This window comes from Seriola aureovittata, chromosome 1, assembly GCF_021018895.1.
Source record: "Seriola aureovittata isolate HTS-2021-v1 ecotype China chromosome 1, ASM2101889v1, whole genome shotgun sequence".
In the NCBI taxonomy this organism is placed as follows: domain Eukaryota; kingdom Metazoa; phylum Chordata; class Actinopteri; order Carangiformes; family Carangidae; genus Seriola; species Seriola aureovittata.
The window spans coordinates 4,951,322-4,978,808 of record NC_079364.1 but is presented as its reverse complement, the minus strand read 5'-3'; the positions used below and the strand labels follow the sequence as shown (position 1 = coordinate 4,978,808).

Here is a 27,487-nt window from a genome sequence, read left to right as displayed (position 1 = left end):
CTGGAAATTTAATGCGACAGTTTTGTGACTTTGCTCAGGGTTGGTGAACAACATTTGGACTGTAACTCCAGTTAAGTTGAATCAATAAATAAATAATCAAACACAAAAAAATAAAAATAATAAAACCTTTAATAAATTTAACTGTTGAAAGCACATGAGGAAACAATCAGACTCTGAAAACCAACATATTTTTGACTCCTTGTGTTTCCATCAAATCAAAACACTGAACTTCTAGTACTAATAGTTTCACACTGAATGAGGACTCCGGATTTCGTGTCCCATCACTTACACTAGAGACACACTATAGGAAGGGATCTTTCAATGAAGAGTTTGATTGTTCATATGGGCAGGATTTTGTTTTCTTATAAACTACTCTGCATCTTGGGGTAAAAGAAAAACAACCATATAGTGTTTAGAAAATGAAACATAAGGAATCTCTGCTTAAAATACTACAGCTCTTAGTAATAATATAAAAAAATGAATAAAAATAGCAATAATGGTAGCCAATAAATACATAGATATAGTAATCCTCCTCTGAACCAATGAATGCCAAAACCAGGAAAAATAAACATTTTTGATGTCACAATGGGAACAGGAATCCAACAACAAACAAAAAAAACACCTCCAACGTAGGAATTCCAATATTTAATGTTTTTTTTGGTCAGGAAACCATAAGTGAGTTATAATCAAACACAGCATTGGTCTGAATTCGCCTACAGACTTTTGAAAATGCAATAAATGGCCATGTAAGAGTGTCTGCATCAACCTGTGTGTCCGCTGCACATCACTCCCCAAGAGGCAACCCTTACAAAGATCAACAGGAAACAAATTAAAAGCAACAACTTCAGTGAACACAAATAAATATAAACAAATAAATGTGAAGGCTCAATGGTGAACACATTGGAAGCAACGAAAGAAAAAAAGAAGAAAGAAATCAAGCCATTCAGATTTTGAGTTCATGCTCAGACTGTGGTTAAAATAATGAGAACATGGGGTGGACGGCTCATCAGGATATTTATCGATCCTGATCATCTTTCCATCAATACAGCACTGATCATCAATCTGTCAGACAATGAGTGCAAGTGTAAAGTGGTGACTTCATTTCATTTAATCAATGGCTTTACAAGTGGTTAGTAAATCATTTACCTATGCTTTACAGGTCAGTTATAAGCCATTAATTAATAAGACAAACATCTGGGTTAACAGGTTGTGGAAAATCCTCCTCCACTATTTGTCTTTTTAGCTCTTAATTCACAAGGGAGACTGGAGCACTGTACAGCCTCTAATTAATCAATAACATTTATCGGTCACTGACTGATCTTTGCAGATGGCTTATTACAAATTGAGAAATGTCTTATCCTTTATTAATGACTTCCAAACATCAGAACTGCAGACTTGGTGGCTTGGAGCGGTCTTTGAGTGCTAGTGTCATGCTGGAAGAATATTATCCACAACTTGTCAGACCAAAGGTTGTTATTAATGGCTTATAACTGATCGATAACGACTTAGTAAATGATTTTACTGACTATTAATAAAGCCATTACAAACTTAGAAATGGTGCCTTATCAGAAAGTGGCATCTATCTTAAAAGCGAAATACAAACTGCTTCTTTCAAACCCCTTGGTGCACAATTTTAATGTGATTATGGCATTTTAAATTGTTATTGTGTGTAGTAAAAATCAAACAAGTTCTATGGAAATTGAATCTGAGTGTTGCTTTCTATTCCTGGGTCACAACCATGGTGGCATGCATTGCTGTATTTTTGTGATACTACCACCAGGTGGCACCAAACTAAATTAAAAAATTCAATACATTAGGTTGAAGCAGCGAGACACTCCTCTGTCCAGAGAGAACTGGACCATGGAACTGAAATCAGCCTCGATCTTGCAGAACGGATTGGGAATAATAGCTACAAGCTACGATAAATATTTCACTAAAAATGAACTAGAGGTCAGTCCTTTCTCTCTTCTCAAATTGTCCAACTATTTCAAGAGCTCAAAGTGAACAAATACAGAGGTGTGAAAATTGTGATACGTCTACACCTCGACCAACGTTAGACAGTGACTGAACACCCGCTGAATATCTTGCTTTTGTTGATTTCCAGTAGTTAATCGGCTCAGCTCGCTACAGTGATTATACAGGTGTACTCCTAGCTTTCTGTTGTGAAACATCACAGACCGGTTTCACATCACAGGATTTCAGGGTTTGTACTTCATTGGGTTTTCATTCACAGTTTACATCATTTCCAGCCATCGTGCTCTTGCAGCCGCGGGGAGAAAAAAAAAATGTTTAGGTTATGAGGTTGAAGCATAGTCTGTTGCAAATCACCAATAAAACTAATGTCTTGGCCTTTATGAAACATTGTGATTCTGTCCAAAAAGTTAAATATTTACTCTACATTACTTTGAATGGCTTCATTATAATATTCAAAGCAGTAAACGATTGATCCCTTCATCCAAGGCTCAGTGTTAGGAATGCACTTCTGAAAACAACAAACATTGAAACTTAAAAATCTCACTGTGTTTTCATTCAAAATATGAAATAATTTTCCTATTGATACAAGAACCACAAAAAAAGTGTTTCAGGATATGAGCTTTACATCACAGCTGTCTGCTTTTCCAAGAACCTACAAGTTCAAAATCAACTTGCAGAGACCTAAAGCAACGAACACTTTCAAACGCTCATGGTGTGTCGAAGTACGTTCCAATGCTCGGGAATTCACAGTCTTCTGATTTTGTCTACAAGCTGTGTTTTCAGACATTAATACCCAGAGGAAAACAACCAAACATGGACAGCAGGGAGACATTCGTATGAATTTGCTTGTCTCTTGTATTAAAATGCTGCAGAAAATTGTAAATCCTCAGATACTGAAGCATCCTTGAACACACCACAACAGAGAGAGAATTAAAACTGTGTTGACTTTCAAGTGTATTCACATGCAATAACATGTTGACAGTAACAGATTTGTGACTTGTAAACAGGTAAAAAACATGTTTTTTAAATAGCTGTTTTGTTGTTAACAATATTATTTCTGAACCAAGAAGGACGTGATTTTCTAAATACTGTGAAAGATAAATACGACAAACCTGTTGCAGCAATTTGGTACAAGGAACAGCTCCTCAATGGTTTTTCTACTCCAGGTGTGAACAGTAACTTTAATATTAATATTTAATATCCAATAATGAACTGGTCTTACATTTGCATAAATAAATAATACAATTTGGCCACTGTTCACCACTGGTTTCATTATTCATTTTCACCGTTGTGAATATGGACATTTTATAATGATAATGTCATATGACATGATATGATAACAACTCAAACAAACTGGATTAACTGTCCATTCGACAGGGAGGCAAAGAGCTGGTACAGTAGGATTTACAGAATTTGGTCTGGACAAGGTTAACCATTCACCCAGTGGAGGGAAAAGGTGACTAGTATCCCACCATCAGGTCACTGTGATTATGTGTGTGAGGGAAGATGAGAAAAGGCAGTAAGAAGAGAACAGCTGCTTTAACTTTACGTGGACGGCAGTTCAGAGTGTGTGCAAACTAAATGTGCTGATCAGTTAGTGGACTTTCCTTTTCCTTGAGCGGTATCGTCTCCTCCTCTGCTTGTACAGGTGTCGGAAATTGATGAAGAGTCCTGGAGAGGAGAGGGAACCTTTGTTATCATTCAGTTGATAGGTTTGTTGTAATGTGTGGCTGCAGGATGTGTTTCTCGTCTCTGCAGACTAAACCAAAAAGTCCTGTTTCTTCAGCGCTGCATACATTTCTCCACCAGAGAGATATTTACCCAGGACAACTCAAATCCAATTATATCACTGTTACCACAAAACATATGATTTGACCAAATAAAAACGATTAGTATAGCTGAAATGATTAGTTGATTAATTGATTAGTTAATCAATACAAAAAATGATCAGCAGCTATTTTGATAATCAATTAATTATTTCTGTAATTTTCAAGAAGAAAGAGTGAAAAAACAAATGGTTTCTTCGATGAAAACTATATCCCAGAATATTAAATCACTGCCTTTTTCTAACTGAATTAATATGTAACATCTGAAAAAGAAAAACCATGACATATTTTCTCAATGAATGGAAAATTAATGATCATGTGAAAGTCGGTTGAATGGACAAATAAACTGATTCATGTTTTAATGCAAAGTCTCTGACTGGAAGGACATCATCCATCACTGCACAAAATGTGTCTAGTCATTTTCCTACTTGACCTGTTGCACTACCAATTAGCATTGTGCATTTCAGTTAGTTTTAGTTGGATATCTTTAATGGGACATGAACAGTGAATCAGATTGGATGGTGGTATGTCAGTGGATGTCTCACCTAGAAACATAAGGACCAGGTAGAGCTGCAGACTGTAGGAGAAGCTCAAAGACTGACCCAGCACTGCAGGGAGGGGGAAGCTGAACAGACGGGTCTCATCAAAGATGGGCAGGGACTGGATCACAGCCACCGCTGTGAATATGTAAAGAACAACACACTGTACTGTCAGCAACAACTAACAATGACTGCCGCCAACATTCAATTACGCCTCCATTTCATCAGTAGACATAACCTAGTCACTAACCCTCAGCTATAACCCCCAGCGGGTACAGAGGGATCCACAGGCTGTATCTGAGCCACGTTAACAGCTTCCAGTCTGTGCCGACGCAGGCCAACATGTAGAAAGGGTACCTGGTGTACGAGATGGAAGGTGTGATGTCACAGCAGGCAACAAAATACGTTCACCAGAGAGAAGAGGAAGGTGATCTGAGCTGACCTGAAGATCTCAATGGTGCTCCAGAGGTAGAAGACGAAAAAGACGACAGGTTTGTTCTGCATCTCCTCCAGGCTGCCGAAGATGACGAACAGAATGACGTTCCTCCCCGTAACCTGCGGCATCACAGGGAAGAAGAAAGGGATTTTTCTTAGATGAACCTCTCTGTGAAAAAACTATGTCGAAGCTTCCTACTCTACTGTGGGAAAAAGAATAGTTTGCTGTACCCTGTGATATGTTAAAGAGTTAGCACGTAATTATATGTTTTTGTCATATTTGATACTGTCATTTCGTTTATAATCAATTATACAATTAGTAGTTTTGTGGATTATGAGTATATCTGTTAAAGTTACATGATAATTTGACTGTCAGCACAAACTGTTGTTAACCTGCCATCCTCTGTCCATTGATAAAACTATGACGCTGTCCGTGGTGCTGAAGCAACAGACGGATTTATACAAAGTCTTCATTTGATATTGAATTGTCTCTAAAGCAAATATCAATTGCTCTTGGGCCATTTTAAGAGACATATTGTAACAATGTGCAGAACGGCCTCGGTTTCCTGAAGTAGTGAAGTAGCCATTGTCAGAGTTAAATGTTGCTTAGTGATCTTTGATTTCCACTAATACAGCAACGTGTTGGAATGTATATAGGCGCCGTAGCCGCCACTTCAAACGCCGCTGCTTTAAGTCCCTATTTTCAGATCTAGCAAAGCTGCTGCTCACCACCACCATCTCTCTCTGTCACACAGTGACTGAAAGACTGAACACTATCAGTTTGGGCATATTATAAATGCACATGACCTGCTATGAAACTCTGACGCTGGATTATAAATACTACATTTCTCCATGTCCACATATCATTTAGACTATATACTACTGTAGGTCCCAATTAAGCCAAATCTTAATACTACACCACAGTAGCGTTTTAGACGACAGCCGAGGCAGGTGGCCGCCCACCCTGAGTCCAGTCCTGCTCGAGGTTTCTGCCTCTTAAAAGGAAGTTTTTCCTTGCCACTGTTGCCTAGCGCTTGCTCTTGGTGGGAATTATTGGGTCTCCGTAAATAATATTGTAAAGAGAAGGTCTAGACCTGCTCTATTTGGAAAGTGCCTTGAGATAACTTATGTTGTGAATTGGCGCTATACAAATAAAAATTGACTAGACAACAGACGACAGTGTTGTTCCAACTTTGTGGCAACATTTTGATGAAGGTCCTTTCCTGTTTCAAATACATGAGCATAACCAGCTCTGTAAAGAAATAGTTCCCTCAGTTTAGTGTGGATGTACCTGAGTCCTGACCTCAGCCCCATCCATCACCCTCTGGATGAACTGAGACACTAACCAGGCCTTATCGCATAATGACAGCAAACCCCTGCAGCCAGGCTACAAAATCTGGTGGAAACCCCCGAAACTTGAAGAGTGGAGGCTGTTACAGCAGCAGCAACTGGATGCTGTGTTAATTATAGTGTATATATTTTTTTTTTTCATATTTTTACACCCCTTACAATAAACATACTCTGTATTTTTTGATGACCTCTGTGTTATGCTGTTGCTTCAGTTTTCACCTTCATGGTTGAAGATGAAAAAGGTTGTAATAAAAATGAGAAGTGAACGTCTCCCCTGTCTTACCTGTATCATAGCAGGAAAAAATCCAGTCTTCACCAGACCCAACAAGGGATTAATGACCTCGAGCACGGCCATCATCTGACAGAAGTACATCATATCAGCTGTGGTGTGGAAGGTATCGTAGAATGAGTCTAATGAGGGCAAGAGAGAGAAACAAACAGCACATTGCATGAGCCACTATCCATAATCCTCATCATTTGCAAAACAAATCTCGGCTCTGTACAGTCGCGTTCCTGTTTCTATTCAAATGAGCTGATCTGTGAATAGCTCCTCACAAACAAAAAACACAGACCCCTGTCTCTCCTGTTTGTTTTATGTTATTGCACAGTGGTGCTAATTGTGTTTGCATCTTTTCTGTTTTTGTGTTCCATTAACACTCACCCAAAAACTGTCATCCAGTAATTAATTTTTTTCTGTCCATAAAATTCAAACGCTATTTAAAAGTACAATTGCTTTTATTTTAATCCCTGTTTTTATCTTTATTTAGTCCATCCCTCTACAGTCTGCCAATTCTGCTTCTACTCAACTGTTTCACATTGAGCGTTCTCGTTTTCTCTTTTACCTAGATCTATGTGATGTATTGAATAAAGCACAAGAACAATGTAACCGACAACAGGGTGACTAAATATAAACTGTGATGGATTACCTGTTTCATGTCTCTGCAAGCTGATTTTAATGGCGCACTGAAATTAACTGACTGGAAGGTAGGAAGTCAATCCTAAAATGCACATTATGTTTTTGTAGGAAAGGCTAAAACACACAAAACCACACTTATGATCCTTTAAAAAAAATATGTCTAAATGAGATTCAAAACGGGGAGTTTATTAGGGATCTCATCTGCACAGTTTTGGGCATCTATTCTCTCGGTTATTACACTGTAGTCATGTTAATCGTTGAGATCGGGAAACATGGAGACATCATCAAAACGTCAGATAGGGCAAGAAACGCCGGCGGTCACAATCCCGCAGGTTGGCCAAATGAATGTGAACAGTAAAGTGTAACTTTACTGTAAACGCCTTGTAAAAACTTCACCATAGTTGTGCACACAGTTTTCTTGTGCAATGAGGGTTTACTACTGACATTTGAGATGGACTCACTTTACATTTTACGTCTTAATAAAAAGTGGTTTAGATAATCTGGCTATTCTGTTGGTTTGTTTACAATCCACACAGACTGGTGCGTTTCTTGACCCTTCGAGTTTGATGTGCTCAAAGATCTCAGCAACAAACTTGTTGAGTATGATGCTATCATAGCTGAAAGAAACTATCCTTTCAAATCCACAGAATTTTATGCAGTCTTACTTTTACAGCTCGAGCACATACAAAAATCTTCATCAAATGTCTCCAGTTTGTGCAACAGAATCTAAAAATCAGCATGTAACCAAATGACTGCAACTTCGACAAGCAGGGGGCGAGCTTGTGGAATCAGAGATCGCACAAACTTTTTTACTTTTCAAACTTTTTTACTTTTCAAACTTTGCTTCACTTCATAAATTGACTGTATTTTCTTTCTTTTTTTTTTTTTTTAACAAACCTTGACCAAGAATGAAGAGTCGAACAGTCATGTTGACAAAGACCCAGGAGAATCCCAGGAACTGCACAAGGTTGTACATAAACAAGTAGCCTTTCTTCAAACCGAGGTAGGCTGAGGAAACAGAAGAAAATAACCACAATAAACTAACGCTAATAACACAACTGCTAAATTCCTCCTGGAGGATAGACGGTGTGAATTCATCTAATTAGAAAACTAGAAACATCTACTGTATGATGAATAGCTCAGTGTGACTCACGGTCTTTACGAACTCTCGACTCCACACTGATCCTGTTTATCTTCTCCTCCTCCTGAAAGAAATCACACTATCAAATCTCACTTTGCAATGACCAAACACTCTACATAAAGTACAGACGTCTTCAATTGCTTTAATTACTCTGAACTGATGAGTGACTGAATGAATTTTGATCTGTCATATCCCTCATTTGTTCTAAGGCACTGAATTAATTTTGTATGGTGCTTCAAATTAAACATAATGATTTGGAAGAAGACTTTACTCTTTTATAGGGGAAACATTTAAAAAACAAAAACAAGATTCTAAATTCATAAATGTGATTTTCAAGTTCCTACTTTAGCCTGAAGCTCCATCTCGGCATCGGACTCGTCCAGCCAGCGGTCGAAGTCAGGAGCCAGGAACAGAGGCTTCTTCTCCTGCAGCGTCAGCCGGTCCCACCAGTGCTCCTCCTGCTTCTTGATCTTGATGTCAACTTGACGCTGGGTGGACCTGTGGTTGATCTGGAGTCCGCCATGATGGACACACACACACACACACACACACATATACACACAGTGTTAGGAAATCGTATATGGTTTCTTTACGGAAACACACATGAGGCAGAGAAATAATGTGACAAGGTGTGGTGTGAAAACAGTTTGTTGTTGTGTATCCCTCATAGTAGGAGACTGTGACTCATGCTGTAAGTACATTATATCGGACAGTAACCTCAGATGGTGAAAAGACACACAACTTTGTGACATGTATATCAAACGACCATCATCAGACATCAAAGGTCTTATCTTAACTCATTCTGCCAAGCCCTAAATTTGGCAAATTTCAGCTACGTCCCTTTTAGTTGAGGGGTGCAATAAAAACCTGCTGCACTGTCTCCCAAACAAATTCCCTGATAGTAAAGTGGCTGAAAGTCCCAGGCCGTAGTGTACCAGCTAATCAAGCCGCACTTCACCTGGGAGGCGTTTTTTCAATCAGCGTTCGCCTTGACTTGACTGCAGCCACTTCTAGCTGGTACTCCCACTAAATCAGCGCCACGACGCATTATCATGCAGTCACTCCACTTATAATAAAACTCTGGCTTTTCATCTGAGCAGCAAGATAAAAACATGAAGTGTGCTACTTTACAAAAAACGTATTGGTAGATTATGATAAAAGCAAGACAGGAGTAAACCTACCAGATAGGTTTTTATTTTTGGTTAAATGCCATTATTTTTGTTTTAAATAAATTTTATTTTTCAAGTTATCCTAAAGTAAGAGTTTGAGGTTGGTGGCTGACCACACTGAAATTTACACCGAACATACAAATAACACCGCTGCAATTTGCCTTTGAAACATAACACAGTAAGAGATAATGGTGTACAACTACAAGTCCGCCAAATACTCAATATCAGACACTCTAGGAAAATCAACTCAATCAATAATTGGCTTTCTGTACAGGCTATGTTTTCACCTGTGTCTGTTTTTTGGCTTGTTTGTCAGTAGGATTACACAAAAAAAGTGCCAAACCAATTTGCACCAAACTGGGTGAAGGGATGGGGAATGGGCCAGGGAATAACCCATTCAGTTTTGGTGCTGATCCAGTTACAGGGGCAGATCCAGGAATTTCTTTTAATTTTTCCTTAACATTCTGACAGACCCGACAGGCCTGTGTAGGATTGTTTGGCTTTGGAGGAGGTCTGGGCTCTACTGAGTGCCATTATAGTTCGGATTTTGTTCCAAAAATGTAAATCATATTACAATTGGGAAAAAAGAGTGCATTTCAATATAACAATCAATAGATGAATAAAAGATCAATACCTCAGATCTGACAGGTCGCAGGAACTCCAAACTGAACTCATATTCATTATCTCCTTTAGCTCCATGGCCCTGTGCTGTGGAACAATATTAAGATTACAGTTTTATATTCTAATAATATTACACTTTACATGTATGTTGTGCTGTCATAACAGATCCCAAAAACAATGTGAAAGAATATCTCTGAAACTTAAGTACGAACTACTACTTAAATACGAACCTCTGAACTGAAGTGTGTTGTTTTCTAGCAGGCTGATGTCAAGGTTCTGAAAAACACAAAGATATCGTCACAACCCACCCGACACTGGCGCGCACAATGCACATACGATGAGGTGGAAATTAAAGGGTAAGTCAGGTGATATTCTATATTTTTCTTATTGTCGACAAATTCCACAAAAAGATTAAAAACACCAACGTGTTAGTTTGTGCTGCATTATACTGAGAGAACATTCTTATATGTAGTCTATCCTCACTGATATAAATGGGCCCAATATGTGTAACATGACAAGTGTTCTTCTGTCAGCCTGTTTCAGTTATCTGGCTCCTAAGGGACTAAATAAGATCCACAACTCCTGTAAAACTCATGCATCTTTTATAAGACATCCATCTAACAGATGCAGGATGAGGATGGAGAAGTCTGAACCTGCAAATGTAGAGGAGGAGAAGAACCTGTGTTTCATGTTACTGATCAAACACTAGCACAATAATAAAGAAGTAAGTGACAGACTCAGGGGCTGAGGCAAAGACAAAACCCCACCCAAAAGACAAATCATTCTTAATAAGTATTTTTATTGGACGACATAAATAATTAACACCTAAATGCATCCTGTACAGAGCTGGGCTTGGTAACTTTAATGAGAGTGCAGCAACAAAACAAGGCAGTCAAATTAAAGTGGTCACTCACAGCTGTTATTTTCAAGTAATTGAGAAATCAATAAGGGAGGTAGTGTTGTTTATAATTGTTCATTTCAACAACAAACTTCTTTAAGATATTTAAAAAACGTTGCCGATAGTTATATGAGCCCGAGCCCCAATAAACGGTTAACAGTACCACCTTAAATTGTGGTATTTATGTCGCCAACACAAATATATACGTTTCTGAACAAGGACCAAATGCACATTAATTTATTTTCTTTTGGCCTTCACAAAGCAACATTTGGGGTTAGTTTAGCCACCTTAAGCTGTAGCTACATTATCACTTAGCTAACAGTTAGGCTAACGTTATCTGCTGTACATCACAGCGGAGAACACATTACCAAACGTTGCGTCCACAACATTTAGAAAATGAAAATAAGAGTAATTTAAAAACATTATCTGAGCCGTAAATAGACAGGTCGGTGTAAGTTAGGGCTGAAAACAGCCGGCTGGATGTTGTGGACTGTCCTACCTTGGCATCGCTCAGTTCCACCCGGAGATAAATCTCTCCGTGACGCTGAGCCCAGTAAACATGAGGAGTCAGGATCTGCATTGTCACTCCGTGTTTTCTGATATCAACATACCAAAATACTGGGAAAGTTTACTCAAACTGGTGTAATGAGGTCCTCATTTGACGCTCTGCCAACCCTTACACACACACACACACACACACACACAACAGAGTGGATATCGGACTAGATGATGGAACATACTTCCGGGAGGAGGTCGCTCACAGACTTCAAAATAAGAACCCTAAAATTAAATTTTTTTCAAATTTTAAGTTATGATAACTGTGCTCAAGCCAGCTTGAAAGACTACACAGTAAAACTACTTAAAAGTATTTTTGCATGTCATATAAGAAGTTTAAAGTCCAAAAATCTCATGCTCATGACTGGAAGAAATGTTTCTTTATTTTTATTTTTTTATCCCGAATCAGATTTAGGCAAAAATTATTGTTTTTGTTATCTGGAAGAGACTTTGATTTCGGATTGCTTAAAAAAACCTACACAGTAAAAGTACTTCATTAAAATTAAATATTGGAAACGAAACACCACGTCATCTTTTACTTTGAAATCCGGAAGTACTTCATGGTGGGACCTGTAGTAGCTCGCTCTGGTCGAGTATATTATACTATATACGAAACGAAATTTCATTTTGATTCGATTCCGCAAATAATTAATGTGAAAGTATTCCAGTAACATCTGTCCAACACACGTGAGATCGTATTTAAAAGTCATTTCCAGCAGCTCCCCAGAGCTGTGTCACTGCGACTACCGTAAACATTTGATCAGTCACACACTGACCACGGAAACACGAATGACGGCGTAATTAACCCCGACAAATTAGAACTACCTCTACTTCCTTCACGTTTTGTGTATTTTTTGTTTTCTGCCATTATGTTCAAAAACTATATATTGTCGATTAATCCATTATGTCTTTGGTCCTTAATGGACAAAATACTCTGCAGATTAATCGAGATTGAAAATATTTGTTCGTTGCAGCCCCAAGTTTCACCCCAAACCAAAACCAAAAATGAGCGAGTATCTCATGACAGGTTTTAAGGTACGACCTCAGCAGGAGACTTGAACGCATCGGTGCGGAAAACTTCAACATTCTCAGTGGGATTTTCTCTGAGGAACGTTCATGTTCGCTCGTTTTTCCGGTGTTTTGGACAGGCGTTGGTCTCACGGTTAGGTCTAAATGTCCCGGTGAACAATGCTTAAGCCAAACACTTCAGTTTTCCCATTATGGATTATATTTTGTCGTAACTAGCTAACGTTAACATCTACCTCGTAACCCCTCCTCGTCGCTTGTCTGCTCCAAAGTGCAACCGGCGTTAGGTTTTCTTGTTTATGTAAAAGTTCACCAGGTTAAAGGGTATTTTACCGGACTTCGGGTTTAGTCACGACTTCCACAGACTGTTACTTTCTGTCACACAGTGCGGCTACATTAACGTTGCCGAAGGCTTTACGTGTGATTTCTACGAGCGTCGACATGAGTCAAAGAGGTGAAACGAGCGAAGGAGCCCCCGGAGCAGCAGCAGACCAACAGAAGAAGAAGATGAAAACCATTTACATCGTTTACCTCATCGCTGCTCTGGATATAACATGGATGTTTTTGCAGTTTTCTGTTACCCCTGTAAGTATATTTGTTATGTCAGAACAGGAAGCCGACATTTCCGTGCCTCCCGTGAATGTGAAAGTTGCACCTAAATATCAGTTGCACTGTACTTCTTCCTTGTAATGACGTATTTTTAGTTGCACTGTGGTATTGAATACACCCTTACATCTAATAAATGCTGCAGAGACCATCTGTCATCCCTGATAAAAACAACATTTTCCCATTGTGCGTTATTACCTTGGGACTAGAGCCTGGCCGGTGGCTGGGATTTCATGTGGCAGAAATGGAAATTACAAGACGCAATATATCACAATATTGCACTACATAGAGCATATATGGCTATTGTGTATGTTATTTAAAATAAAATACAAAAAAACAAAAAAAACAGCTCCTTAAAACTGTGTCCTTAAACTTCACATTAAACTCTGGAGTCATGCATGATTCAAAAAGTACAAAGGGAGATTAATTCCTGTGACCGCCTTCCTCAAATATGAAACTCACTGTCATTAAAGGTGAGCTGGCAACACCTGTACCACATTCATATCATGTAGCAGCCACAGTGATCATTCATTTACTCAAAGAAAAGGAAAAGGATGGAATGAAATAATAATTTGAATATAAAAATATTGCTCAGATTTCAGTTTTTTAAATGTGTTATAAAGACTTTACTGACGAGCTTCACTCCAGATGCATGTGTTTACTTGCTGATTCAGTTATCTGTATGGGGATGACAGTGGATGTACTGTTGTGCTACACCACCATAAAAATCAGCTGATTCCTACAGCATACCCACTGTTATACGTATATCAACATGCTACGTATGATAGTGTGTATTTTAATGTCAGTATTTTCATTATGTCTCTCTGTGTAGTATTTGGCAAAGAAACTCGGCTTCGACACTTTGTGGTTTGGTTATTTGCAAACCATGGTGGGCATCATTCAGCTGCTCGGGGGTCCTATGTTTGGAAGGTAAGTTCAATTCAATGTAGACATTGTTGTTATATGCACAGTCACAGACCTGCATGGAGATTGTTCCCTATGTGTTTCACAGAGCGACATTAGCGACCGACACTGTTTCTGTCCAGCAGTAGCAGCGTGTGTTCTCTGGGTTTTGTTTTGTTGACAGGTTTGCAGATCTCTTCGGGGCACGAGTGGCTTTGTCTCTGGCCTGTGCTTCAAGTATTGTTTTCTTTCTGCTGTTGGCCATAGCAGACCATCCTGCCATGCTGTTCATCCACAAAATCCCCACAGTCTTCATGCATGTCCTACCTGGTGAGCACCACTCATCTACAATCTTCCTCACTCATCTTAACATTTTACTCATCAAACCTAGATTATTATTTGCTGTAGATCAAGCAATCTTTGATATTTATTAATCCCTCCCCACTTTCTTTCTTTGCTAACTTTGTAGCTAAACTTTCTACAATAGTGCACATTACACCCAACATGCAGTAACCTTGAAATGTATGGAATAGTTAAAGGTTTCCCCCCACGTGCGCTGTGACCTAAACTCTCTGATCAAATACCATTTATTACCATGAAAATACAACGGCTTTCATTTGCTTCTATTTTTTTTCTTTACCCCTCTCCTGTCTGCAGCGTCTCAGATGGTTGTTACAGACCTTTCAGAACCTGAGAAACGTGCAGATGCTTTATCAAAACTAGGTCTGTGTTTTGGTGTCGGTATGATCGCTGGCTCCACGTTGGGCGGACATCTTAACACACGCTACGGGTGAGTGTCACTGTATGTGTGTTGTGTGTTTGTGCTGTAGAGAGGAGAGGTTAACACGCTGGTACAAGCAGTGACAGGCTGCTCGTGTTCCACAAATCGTTATGATAAGAAACATCCAATCGCCAAGCCTTTCTAAAAGCCAGTGATTCAAATTAACAGGAGCTTTACTTTTACTTTTGATTACACACTGGGCAGCTCTTTTATCCACATACGCACAAGTATCCCGGTTGATGATTTATAGGGATATATAGCATTTACCTGATTAATCATATCCTTGTACACATGAACGTTCAGAAACCAGGACATGACGTGTACATATGCAGCAAATACTCCAAAACTCTAATCATAACAAGGATATTAGTGAGCATGTGAATGCACTCGGGGGTGAGTCATGTCTGCAACTGCTTCCAGGACAACTACTAACGTTCACAGGTGGAAAATGACAGTATGTTCTTTTGAAAAGCAAAAGTATGAACAGATTTTACTACTCTATGTTTATGGCTTGTTCCAAAGGGACCAAAATAAGTTGTGATTGCTTTAACTGAACATGGAAATGCAATAGAAACGACAATGATACATGTTGAAATGTTTATGTGTATGTTTTTGTAGTATTTTAACATTTAAACCTAAAATGTCCAAAAATATTTGTCCACCTAACGCTGCTTTCACTCTGTATTTCCCAGGGAGGCATTTACCGCATGTTTTGGTGCTGTGGGGAGTGCCTTCAGTTTACTGTTGGTTTTAAAGTTTATCCCAAAAACTACTAAAGCTCAAACTCCAAGAGCCAACACAGAAAGTAAGACACACTTCCGTCCTCTTCGCCTAATGTTCTCAGCTGTTTGGGAATTTGTATAAAATGTTGATGTTCAGGCTTATGGCACACCGGCATTAGGAGGCAGGGGTGAGGCAGTGTTTTGTATCAGTGAGTTTCCAACTGAAACCACAAAATTTACATTTCTTGAAGAGAAAATGTAGATGTTGTTGTGAATGAATCAGTCCTCCTTTAATTGAATTTTTCAAAACTCATTTTGAAAAATACTGCAATACCCAGGAGCCTTTGCTGCTGTTGCCATGGAGAACAAGCCAGTTAGAGGTGTGAATCAGAGTGGTGGCAAATTCAGAATGTTTTGTTGTTGAATTTGTGAACTAAACTCAGCAACGTAGCTCCTGAATTCATCTACAACTGACCCAGAATCCAAAAATTCGTACCTGCAGTTTCACAAAGGTGTTACCTTTAGCTCCAATCGCACGTAACACAGTGTTAAGCTCAGTGATTGGATGTTTCTTGCTGAAATGTACCATTGGAACCGTACTTAACCTTTCCCTCATACATATCTGGCAGAATAAACCTGAAACCTTGTCAGTACAGAGGGCGAGAGTTTGCAATAGTACAACCACCAACACTGTGTCAGCCACTGCCAGTTACAAATTAACATAAAAAACAACAAAGGAAACAAAAGAAACAAACAACAGAGTATTTTCATATCGTTTAAAACAGATCTGGAGAGGAATTTAATTTAATTTTCAAGCAAAATTAGTGAAACAATGTAAATTATTCTCTGATTCATTTCAAATGAGAGGATTCGCTGCTTTTCTTTGTCCTGTCATTGTAAACTAAATGTTATTGGGTATTTGGACTTTTGACTGGACAAAACAACATTTCAAGACGTTTCATAGGCTAAATAATTAATCGAGTAATTGAAAAAGTAATCAACTGATTAATCGTTAATGACGATAATTGCTATTTGCTGCCCTAATATTTTTTGTTGATGATTCATCACGGAGAGTTTGTAGATTAGATTAGATTAGAATAGTAGATTAGAATTCAGTTGTGTTTGCTGCTTCACATTCTACTGGAATTCTCTGACGTCATAGTCACAGACAGAAGATAGAAAACTGCACACTTCGCGTCTGATTCAGAGCCGGTGTCAGACTGCAGAAATCAACTGGAAAGATGGAGTCCTTCAAAAAAGTGACATTTGACGATGACGACAAGAATTCGCAAAAGACTGGCCCCATGTCAGCCTATCATCATTACGTCTTATCGTCGATCCTTCCTGATGCTGAGCGGGAATACGCCCACATGCAGAAGAAGAATCAGACCCTTGAGAGGGAAAACACGGTCCTCAAGAAGAAAGTTGAGGCTCTGACGACTGATGCTGAACAGTTCAAGGCAGAACATCAAAGAATCCACCAGGTGATCAAAAACAGAGACCACCTGAGGAACCAGCTGATGCACCACAAGAATGAATTGTCAGTGTTGGGTAAGAAGATCAGGATTCAGAAAACGGACCTGAAAAGGGGCTGCAAGCAGAATGAGGACCTCAAAGAGGACCTTGAGTCAATGAAGAATGAGCTGCAGTCATTGAAGCAGGGTGCTGTCAAACAGAGGGCAGAGCAGCACAACCTGAAGGAGCAACTGGACCAGGCCATCAAAGAGAGAGATGGCCTGAGCGACAAGTGGCTGCGATGCCAAAATGAATGCTCAGAGCTGCGTGACAAAGTGACCGTCGTGCAGTCAAGCCTGACCTTGAAGGATGGCCAGTGCAAAGAGCATATGAAGCAAATCCATCTTCTCAAGCAGGACAGTCTGAAACTGGAGAGGGAGAGGGTCCTCATGGAAAGCGATTCAGAGGATCAGAAGCGGAAGCTCCGAAAGTGTGAGGAAAAGCTTCACAACCAGAAGGAGAAGCTCAAAGAAAACAAAATTTGTCAGATTGTCGAGGAACAGATGGGGAAAAAAATCGTAATCCTCCAACAAAGACCTCAGATGTTCAGAAAACCTCCCCAAGACGCGCCTCTCCGAAAGATCGAGTCCTTACAGAAAGAGCTGCTCACCCAGACCGAAGACCTGAGGAAAACACTGAAGCAGTGTGAGGAGCTGAAGCAAAACCTGACACAGGTGTCAGCGCAGCTTCATCAGTGCCAGGTGACGGTCAGAGGCCAGAAAGATAAGCTGAAGGCAGCGACAGCAGAGAGGAACATGTACAGAAGTGAGACTGAAAAACTGAGCAAAGAACTGAAAGACATCAAGAAGGTGCACCGCGCTGAAAAACTGCAGAAGAGAGGGGCCAAGAGGACAAAAACAGTCAACCTGTCCTGTGGAGACAAATCAAGCCAGTCCAGCCCCTCACCCGTCCTCCGAAAGCTCCACCTGAAGGCCGGAGACAAAATAAAACAGTCCCATCCCTCCACAGTATTAAGTGAGGTCCAACTGAAGCCCGATTTAAGGATTGTAGGAACAAAAATTTAATTGTGGACCTTACCAGCCTGCTATATTTACAAAGTGTTATAAAAATAAATTCATTTGACCTGATACTGATCTGATTCTTTGTGATTTCTGTCAGTGTAACATTGTAAATATGACAAGCATGGTATGAATTTTTGTAAGATAATTTGTTAGATTTTAAATTGAAATGCCAAGAACACACAGCAGTACACCTGTGTGTGTTTATTAAAACCAGTTTATTGTTCCCAGGGTTTGAGAAAATGGGTTTAACTCGTGATATAATTTTGCATGAGGTACACTTCTGCTTGTGCGCTGCTCAAACAGATTTATCTTGCTGTGGTTGTTTGATTGGACCTGCTGTTATCTGACAGGTATTGTTTGTGTAATTGTACATCGGTTTCAGTCTTTCTCTTTGAATCTGCTGCAGGTGAGAACAAAAGAAAGTCAATATTCAACGTGGGCGAGATCACAAGACTGACGAAGTTTCCAGGTGTGACTGCAACTTTTCTTGTGAAGATAGTCGCAGGCTTGCCGTCAGGTGAGAGTCTTTGTTTTCATTATTAGCTCCTCAGTTTTTCTGTTTAACTAAAGTGAATGTAACAGTTTTCAGTGGATGTTATTTAATTCATTACATACATTCAATTTTCTTCTGCAATTATTTGGAGGCAGCTTAAATAAAAAGGTAATGCAAGCTCCAAAAATGCATGAAATAACTTTGAGATGTATCAGAGATCTGGTGAGGTAAAGCAAATTGATTTGGATTTAACATACATCCTTTTTTCAAATGCATCCATCTTTTATTTACAAAACAAATGACATACGCAAAGTCGGCTTGAAAAGTGTCAAGTAATCAGAAATGTTGGGGGGGGAAATGTGCAAAGTAAACAGAAGAATTGCTCTTCTCTTTCCAAAGGCATTTTTCAAGTGATGTTTTCCATCATCGCGCTGGACATCTTCAAGCTGCAACCTGAGCAGAATGGCTATCTGATGGCCTACTTTGGCATCGTCCAAATGGTACGTTTTGCTCAAAATTAAATCCAAGACAAGTTGATTATGATTTCGGTGCCTCATTTGTTACCTGCAGCAGCTCAGGATGATATCAGACTGTAAAACTCTGGATGTTTGTTCAGGTTGTTCAGGGAGGAGTGATCGGTCGACTTACGGCGAGATACTCCGAGAGCTCGCTGCTGCTTCTGTCCATCGGAGTTTCTTCTTTGGTGGGACTGGCTCAGGTAAACACAAAAAAAACATTTTCCAGGATATCTAAAAACACCTTTATTTCGGCGTGATGAGAGAAATTTACTCAACCTGTACTCAACTTTCTTTTTTCCTTGTTTCTTATTTTACTGCGTTCCTTGTTTCTCATAGCCACCTTTTTATTTCATTCCTACATTCTTCCTTCATATTGTGTTTTCTTATTTCTTTCCGTTTAACATCTTCACCATCTTAGTTAAGTGTGTTGCTAACATTCGCTAATTAGCAGTAAATGAGTTACAGCTGAGGCATTAGTTTTAAAAATACTTGGTCATAAACCAAAGTTTTAGACGGACTGAAGTTTTGTTTTGAAAGTGTTGCAAAGTTCATCCTCTGGGGATCATGCATGCCTGAACCAAACTCCATGGCAAACCATCAATCAGCTGTCAAAACATCTCACCTGAAGCCACAAATGTCAACCTGATGGTGGCGCTAGAAGAAAAGTCAGTTGTCAGGCTTGATGATAATCAGTCCAATGGTTGTGAGATATTTAAGTCTGGACTACAGTGATGCTCTGCAGCACCAGGCTGAAGTGATTAGCATTTGTCATTTCTAGGAAACGAATTTTAATTAGAATTACTGCAATTACCCAATAATGAAAATAATCTTAGAAACTTTTATTTTGAAATGTCTCTCTTCCTGCAGGCCTACATGCAGAATGTGTTCCACTTCTGCCTCACCGTCATCCCCATGATGTTTTCTCTCAGTGTGTTTAATGTGATCACAGACAGCATGCTCACCAAGAGCGTACCGTCCTCGGACACAGGTGAGGTCACCTGGCACAGCACAGAACTGACGATATTAATGGTGACATTAACAAAAACAAAAACTTTAATTTTGCAGAGCAGCATTTTAGTCACTCATTGTGTGACAGCATCTGATGGGAGGGGAAAAATACACAAAATTTAAATCACACAAACACGGCCAAAACAACATTTTTTTAAAATAACATTTCAAAATGCCAATAACTACGTTATTTTAATCCAGTAATTTATCAAACCCACTCTGCTCTCATACACAGGCACAATGCTGGGGCTGTGTTCATCCGTTCAGTCTCTGCTTCGCACGGTTGGCCCGACTGCTGGCGGCTTCCTGTATGTGAACTATGGCGTTTCTTCTTTAGGCCTAATCCAGTTTGTTGTGAATATTGCTGTGTTTGTTTATCTGCTGCTGCGTCGGCCAAAGAAGTTGGCCGAGCAGAAGGAATGAAATCACTTAGTTTTTTGAAAATCTCCAAAAAGCCTTACAGAGGAAATCAGTATTTGATTTTAGGAACTATTATTTCTACAATTGCACATACTCGTCGTTTACATGACGCGATAAGGCCAACACTTCAGCATTTTCACTGTGTTTCTCAGGCAGAAAAAAACCACTAGATGGCAGCAAAGCCCTCATTTCACCTGAGCAGAGTTTTATTTTCCAGGGTTGATCATTCACACTAACATCACAGATACAGATTCCAGTCATTTTGTTGATACAGAGATTTTATTATACATCATAAAAAATATCAATTAATGGACCAATTAATCATGTTTAATTGAATATAATTATATATCAGAACAATTTTTAATTTTTATTGAAAGTTTATTTTTTCATGTGTCATTGTTTTTCATTAAACCTTTAAAGATGATTTTATTTTTGTAAATTAATTCATTTAAAGGCAGAAATGTATTCCTGACTTTCTTTTGCATTGAATAGGAGCAGAGAGTCACTTCGTCTCATACACTGTCCCAGTCTGTAGAGACAACACGACCAGCACCACTGGTGGAAAGTAACTTAAAGTAACTTACTCAAATACTGGTGCTTAAGTGCAGTTTAAAGGTACTTCCACTTTACGTTGCTACTCTGTATTTCTGCTCTATATATTTCAGGGAGAAATAGTATGTTTTTACTGCATTACATTTATCTGACATACTAGTTACTTTTCAGCAAAATGAGATGAGATTCAGGGTGAAGAGCTTATAAAACACAACAAATTGTTAAAGATTAAACCAGTGTTTCCAACATTTATGGCTTGTGAGCACTGACAGTAAATCAGTGCCTAGTTGGGCTCCTGTTTGTTGTCAAAGAGAGATTACACCTTTCTCAGGTGATTTAAATAATTGTTCCAGGCACAAAGAGGGAAAATTATTCACTATGTCACAAAAAGCAAAGATAAGAGAAAAACACAAAAATTGAATAGAAATCTGTGTATCCGAACTTTGTATTTTCTTATGTCCTCTCTCGTTAATCATCTCATGACCCCTAAGATTTAACCTCTGACCTTTGGATTAGGTTGGGAACCTAACTTACTTACTTAACCACCTACAATAATGTTCATCAACTAGTTAAAACAAGCTCCACCTCGACCAGCTACAACAGTAAAATTATGCATTGATGAAATACGATCTAGTAATAGATCTAATAACCATTTTTTTATGCAGAACGAGAACTTTTACTTTTGAATCTTGAAGTAAATTTTGCGGATAACACTTGTATTTAAATAGGAATTTAAATGAACGACTCTTACTTGTAATGGAGTATTTTTAGATTGTTTTATTGGTATTTTTACTTTACGAATCTAAATACTTCTTCAACCACTGGTCAGTGCTCACAGTCAACAACCCTAATATGTACGGGCAAATGATAAATAAATTGTGCAGAAAAACAAGTGACATTGTGTGAGGAAGATAAATAAATCCTTTAGTGTTAATCACAGTCTTAGTCGTTCTCCCTCATATTTATTTACAGTTTTCTGCTTCCTCGGTTGCCAGACCACAGCATGTCGAAGTGATGTCACAAAATCTGGAGCAGGTGTTTTATTGTTTCCACAAAATACTAATAATGTTTTTGCAATATTACATCCAGCAATCCCAGATAAATATGATCTTATTTTAGCAGCAGGGGGTCAGCAGTGTTTAATTGCTATTACTGACCAGGCTACACCTTCAACAGATGTCACTGGTGCGGTTTCTTTGGCACTTCGTTGGGCCAGATATCTGATGCAAGTGGCCACACACACAGGCTACAACTCATAGAATATTTTTTTCATTGATGTTGTCAAAATAAAGGTATTGCTAACAAAAATAAAAATAATTTCCCTTTAATATAACTATTAGAAATTAGCAGCCTTGGCTAAAATTGCACACCACTGGCCGTAAGCAGACAGATTCCAAAATCCTGTCAAACAGACAAAAAGATCAGTGCGATGATTGATTTTACACGTGACGAGTAAAAAAACGTGTCTAAGGACAGTGGTTCAGGAAAAAGTCAAAAACATTTCTACGCAGCTTTTAAATATTGATTTCATTCCAAAATCCTAAAAGTAAAAGTAAAAGTGAAAACGAGCGTATTGGCAGAATATATTGAGTTACACTGAGCTGGCACGGTGCGACGGCCTGTTTAGGCAGACTGCACCTTTAATGTGATCAGCCGTCTCAGTGGCAATCCTATCATCTGAGCCTGATCCCACACACCTCGCTCATTACTCGCTGTAGTCTCACAAATGTTGTCTTCAAATAACACACAGTTAGTGCGCGGTAATCCACGTCAGTGCAGCTTCACTGACGTTTTACACTCAGCTTGTAAAAAAAAATAAGACACTTGCTCTTGAATCATCTGTCTCTGTCTCGCTGTCTGACTCACACAGACTCAAAAGGAACTGCAGATGGATCCAAAGGGTGTCACAGTATCTGTGAACCCAGGGGGCGGCCCTGACCACTGGAGAGGGTGCCTTGTTACACTTGGCCCTTTGAGTCAGGGGGAGTCGGGACAATGCTGTTGTTAACACTCCTGACGGGGACCTTTGGGTCCTCTGAAAGTTTAATGTGACTCTGCGAGCGACCTGCGCTCGCTGAGGTCAGAGATGAGCGCGGCCCGGCGATGGTCCAAGGTTGCCTTGTGTCGGCGCATTGGAAACTAAACGCCGGCGAGGCGGGGGCATCGGGTCCTGGCCTTGTTTTGTCCCCTGTGGCATGGATAATGAGGCATCTGTCTCCACCTGCCGCATGGAGAGATGAGGCTCACTGTCTCACTTAAAAAGAACACAGGTTACCTATCTGATTTGTCTAAAGCAGGACAGAGACATGATCTGAAGCAGAGGAACCTTCTCTCTAAATGTTTTATGCCACGGCTTTCTTACTTCTTCTTGTGTCGCAACACAAAGCTCCTTATCACTAACACTTTGCTCAGTGTCTTGTTGGCTGTATCTAGATAACTGCGATCAAAATGAATCACACATGAGTCCGTTTTAATTACTCTTCCCTAAGAAAGGGTAAATTCTTATATGGAGCATGAATATTAAGAAACATTATTTAATTATAAACCACAGACTGCAACACAGAGCTGATTCTTGCTCAGGACTAATACAAACCTGAGGCGCATGTGACAGCAGCTCAACACAGCCGCACAGCTCACCGACCCCCCCGTCGTCCTGTCCAGTGGACCTCGTGGACCTCGTGGAGTTGGCCACAGGAATGAAAGGTGATCTTAGAGGGGTTTTGTCTTGGTGTAATCAGACAGCGACATCATCAATCATGAGAGGGGGAATTACAGCGGGCCACAATGGGAGATAAGATAATGAGTGGGGCCACAGCGACCTGGTGAGGGACAGCTCGAGTTCCCGTCCTGATTACATGGCAGAGGCCCGACTGGCTGCAAAAGCGCTAAGGAAGCTGGTTGCACAAATCCAAGACGACGAAAAGACGTCTCCGTACAGCTGAAGCATACTGAATGCAGCGAAGAACTGCATGCAAGTGAAATGGGTTCTACTGTAGTTCATGATCATTTTTTCTTTTTGAAGTCTGTAGTGCAGTGGTGCAGTTGTACCTTCAAACACAACTGGAAGCTTTACTGCAATATCAGAAGGTTAAATGGCACGAAAACCATGACAGTGAGCTGTTCTTGGAGCAGTGGGACCAAAAATGTTAAGTTTGCGTTGAAGGTCGTTAATATCAAAAGGGTTAATCCTCTGGGGAGAATGAATGTGTTCAGCTAATGTAATGGTCCCTGAAGTAGAAATCTTGGTGTGATGGTGGCGCTAGAGCAAAAGCTACGAGGTAAGGAAATACATTAGGAACAATCCTCTGGAAACCATGAATATCCACATTGAATTTTATGGAAATCTCCCTTGTTCCCCTCGTTATGGTCTGAAGTGTTTGTCAAGGAAGCGAGATAGTCGTCAGTGGCAAGGTGAAAAGAAAATGACGAGTCTACACGTAGTGAAAGCAGCATGTCTCTGATCATGTGTCACGCCTCTCTTGTTGTTGTAGTAACTAAATATTTTTAGGTTTTATACTTTTGATCAAATACAAAAAGCTATTTAAAGACGTCACCTTGGGCTAAAATAGTATATTTATATATATCGGCTAATTAATCAAAATCAAATCAATTAAATAGTTGTTAGTTTCCACCCTGAATAGCTGAATAACCCACCTCACAGTCTAAATACCAATATCTTCAAGCATGCGTTGATACAAAAAGGTGTCCTGATATTGAGATTATCATTTACTGTGTTATCAGTATAAACATGACTGTGCTGCAGGTGAGCGTCACGTGTGGTGCATCACCGGGCCTCTTAAGAGACAAGCCGCCCCCTCCTCTGTGTCCACGCTGCGGTGAAGCGTGCCCGGTCGTGTGTCAGCGGCTCTGAGCCCTGTGACGCCCGTCCTGACCAGCACGCTCTGGTCCACACTCTCACTCCCTGACATGTGCCGCTGCTCGCTAATCCTCCACTGACGCCTCTCTGCAGCATCACACTCGACAACAGAACAATGAATGACCACTGCGCTGACCTCCGAGGGCAACCGGGTCTCGCTGCATCAGACAGGATCTTCCCTTTTCTCTGTGTGGAAGGCCTTATTAGTTTTCTACGCCTTTCAGTTAATACGCGAGAGCTGCTGAATGTTAGCAGATTGTCTAATAGCATACCAGGAAACACAGGGGAGGTTCTTTTATGATTTTTATGCTGCTGCATGGAAATGTATTGTTTTCCTCAGGCTTAGGACAGTTGGAGATTTGAATGTTTGGAGCTAATATGGTTCAAAAGAGAGGATGTGGATATCATTTTAATTATGGCTGAGCCGATTAGATAACAATATGATGCATTAGTAAAAGGCGGGAAAAAGTGTGCCAGCAGAGGCATCTGTTTGAATTAGTGACAGTAAGCTCTGCATGTTGTTTGCATGAGTCATATGGGGCAGCATCTGCGTTCTGCAGGAATAAATCTGACCATTATTGGTCACATTGGTGAGCTTATCTTACCACGTATGACGCAACCAAGATTTCAAAGGAGCCGGTCTGAGTTGTTAATACAATCAATTAAATACAGGTTTAGGTAGATTATCTATCTGCATCTGGAGAGTTCAGTCTGAGAAGTTGAATAGCAAAGCTTTGATGTGGCGAAACTCTGATGTATTTAATAAATGTTACATTTATGAACATTTTGACCCAAATATGATATTTTTTAGAAGAAAAAACTGCATGAAAATGAAAGAAATCGTGCACGAATTTGTCACAAAGCCAATTTAAATTTAAAATGTCCCTGAGAAACGTACAGTATAACCTTTATATATTATTTTTATATTATTCTTTATGCCATAAAATAATTCCAGTTGTTCCCATTGCAGAAGAGATTCTATATAAATGAGTCAATATCCTGAAACAGTGATTGACAAGTTGATTGGTATCGACAACAGGCGATGTTCTCTACACTGTCATTTAAAGAAAACTCATGGAGAGGGGTTTGACTTTCCTCATTCGGGCGATGATGGAGAAATCTGGAGTGGGGTGATTGTGAGGAACCACCTGTGTGATCTGAACCTGAGCAGTTCTTTGTTATCGGACTCGTGTGCTTGTCATGGATTGGTCATAACAATCAATGATGCCGGGTGTAAGATAAGATATTCCTTTATTAGTCCCACAGTGGGGAGATTTGCAGTATTACAGCAGCAAAGTGGACAGTACAAAGAAAGAAAAACTGCAAGATGACAGTACCCAATTCTTAAATAGATAAATAATATAATGATATAATATGTACAATTTAAATACATAGATATAACAAAAAACAAAAAAACAAAAAGCAGCTGATAACTGATATTTCACCGATGGTGAATTAAAATTCTTGCACATGGTAATAGTCTTTCTCAGGTGTGTGTGTGTGTGTGTGTGTGTGTGTGTGTGTGTGTGTGTGTGTGTGTGTGTGTGTGTGTGTGTGTGTGTGTGTGTGTGTGTGGTCTACTGAGTGCAGTGTTTGTTGTACAAGTATGTGTGGTGTCAGCTGATTACCACCTGGTGGTAAATTGGATCAGATGGCAGGGGAGGCAAATGTAAAAGAAAATATCACACCTCTAAACCTGTTTCCAGTGTTTGTGCTAAGCTAACCTAAGCTAACCGCTCCAGCTTCGCATGTGAAAGCACATACAGAGTGCTTCTGACAGGAAACAAAGTGGTTCTGACAGGAGCAGCTACAGCTCTAAGTTCTTCACGTCATATGAGGTATTACGGGGATATATGCTCTCGGGTGCTGATCATATTTGGGACAAGGATTTAAATGGTTTAGAGTAACTCAAAGATAAGACTCATTATCAGGAGACATCGTGCCTCGTCTGGTCGGCAGTGAAACAGTCTCAGAGTTGCCTTGTACTTTAATACACTGGGTTAAATGAGCTGATGTGCCTGTGATATTTACTCAGGCAATTGATTTCCTCACACTGATTATTATTTGGATGGCAGATGGTGAGCCGGTGGTAATCCCAGCTGCCGATTGGCCTGACCCTTTGCACTCCACCCACCTCCTCCCAAACCAACACGGGACCCCCCCCACCCCCCGACCCCCACCCCCACCCCTCGAAACCTTAACGAACCCACTGAGCCGTGCTGCCAAAGAGCTGCTTTAAACTGGTGAGTAATGGCTGTGTCAGCAGTCAGCCATGAGCCAGAGGGTGAGGGGGGTTGGCGGTGGACGGGTGAGGAGTTGAGGGGGTCAGTGGGGTATTAGAACCCCATTAAAGCTAAGTGGGCTGCATTGTTAATGAAGATGGTATTATAAACACTGCAGCTACTGTTACTGTACACTCCTGACACCCACAAACCAAGGTTTTTCATTCATTAATTCATTTATTTTTTCATTGAATAAACAAAACAAAGCGAACAAAAAGGAACATTTTTGTCTAGAAAAAGAATTTGGGGACTTTTTTATAGAAAAAAAAATGTATTTGAGCAAAAAAAAAAGTTGATTCATTTTAATTCAAAAATGTCAAAAATGTTAACACATGAAA

At 39.8% G+C, this 27,487-nt stretch overlaps 2 protein-coding genes across 3 annotated transcripts; one reads left to right on the top strand and one right to left on the bottom strand.

Annotated features, from left to right (window-relative positions):
- Positions 1-630: 630 nt before the first annotated feature.
- LOC130180267 (very-long-chain (3R)-3-hydroxyacyl-CoA dehydratase-like) lies at positions 631-13,003 on the bottom strand. Its single transcript, XM_056393755.1, has 12 exons — positions 12,982-13,003; positions 11,369-11,544; positions 10,202-10,247; positions 9,985-10,058; positions 8,526-8,690; positions 8,194-8,245; positions 7,938-8,048; positions 6,408-6,535; positions 4,782-4,894; positions 4,590-4,696; positions 4,346-4,477; positions 631-3,645 (listed from the first exon to the last, which is right to left on the bottom strand). The coding sequence occupies exons 2-12, from the start codon at positions 11,447-11,449 to the stop codon at positions 3,569-3,571; spliced, it is 1,086 nt and encodes a 361-aa protein (XP_056249730.1). The 5' UTR covers positions 11,450-11,544; positions 12,982-13,003; the 3' UTR covers positions 631-3,568.
- Positions 11,557-27,033, top strand: slc22a18 (solute carrier family 22 member 18). 2 transcript variants are annotated; one of them, XM_056393640.1, is made up of 11 exons: positions 11,557-13,035; positions 13,889-13,986; positions 14,144-14,289; positions 14,617-14,749; positions 15,433-15,545; positions 18,406-18,516; positions 18,892-18,992; positions 19,109-19,210; positions 19,878-19,998; positions 20,254-20,326; positions 26,943-27,033. In XM_056393640.1, the coding sequence occupies exons 1-11, from the start codon at positions 12,892-12,894 to the stop codon at positions 26,947-26,949; spliced, it is 1,149 nt and encodes a 382-aa protein (XP_056249615.1). In that variant the 5' UTR covers positions 11,557-12,891; the 3' UTR covers positions 26,950-27,033. The 2 variants fall into 2 exon arrangements, with proteins under 2 accessions (XP_056249615.1, XP_056249532.1); XM_056393557.1 differs by lacking the exon at positions 26,943-27,033 and having other exon boundaries at positions 11,558-13,035; positions 20,254-20,862.
- Positions 27,034-27,487: the final 454 nt, after the last annotated feature.

What these genes read in the sequence shown, in the direction of transcription:
- LOC130180267 (XM_056393755.1), bottom strand. Translation starts at nt 11,449, where the DNA reads ATGCAGATCCTGACTCCTCATGTTTACTGGGCTCAGCGTCACGGAGAG. An exon ending in TGCGACCTGTCAGATCTGAG is followed by an intron (nt 8,691 to 9,984) that starts GTATTGATCTTT and finishes GGCGGACTCCAG; the next exon opens with ATCAACCACAGGTCCACCCA. An exon ending in GTCGAGAGTTCGTAAAGACC is followed by an intron (nt 8,049 to 8,193) that starts GTGAGTCACACT and finishes CTGTTTCCTCAG; the next exon opens with CCTACCTCGGTTTGAAGAAA.
- slc22a18 (XM_056393557.1), top strand. Translation starts at nt 12,892, where the DNA reads ATGAGTCAAAGAGGTGAAACGAGCGAAGGAGCCCCCGGAGCAGCAGCA. An exon ending in TCCAAGAGCCAACACAGAAA is followed by an intron (nt 15,546 to 18,405) that starts GTAAGACACACT and finishes AATCTGCTGCAG; the next exon opens with GTGAGAACAAAAGAAAGTCA. An exon ending in CTTTGGTGGGACTGGCTCAG is followed by an intron (nt 19,211 to 19,877) that starts GTAAACACAAAA and finishes CTCTTCCTGCAG; the next exon opens with GCCTACATGCAGAATGTGTT.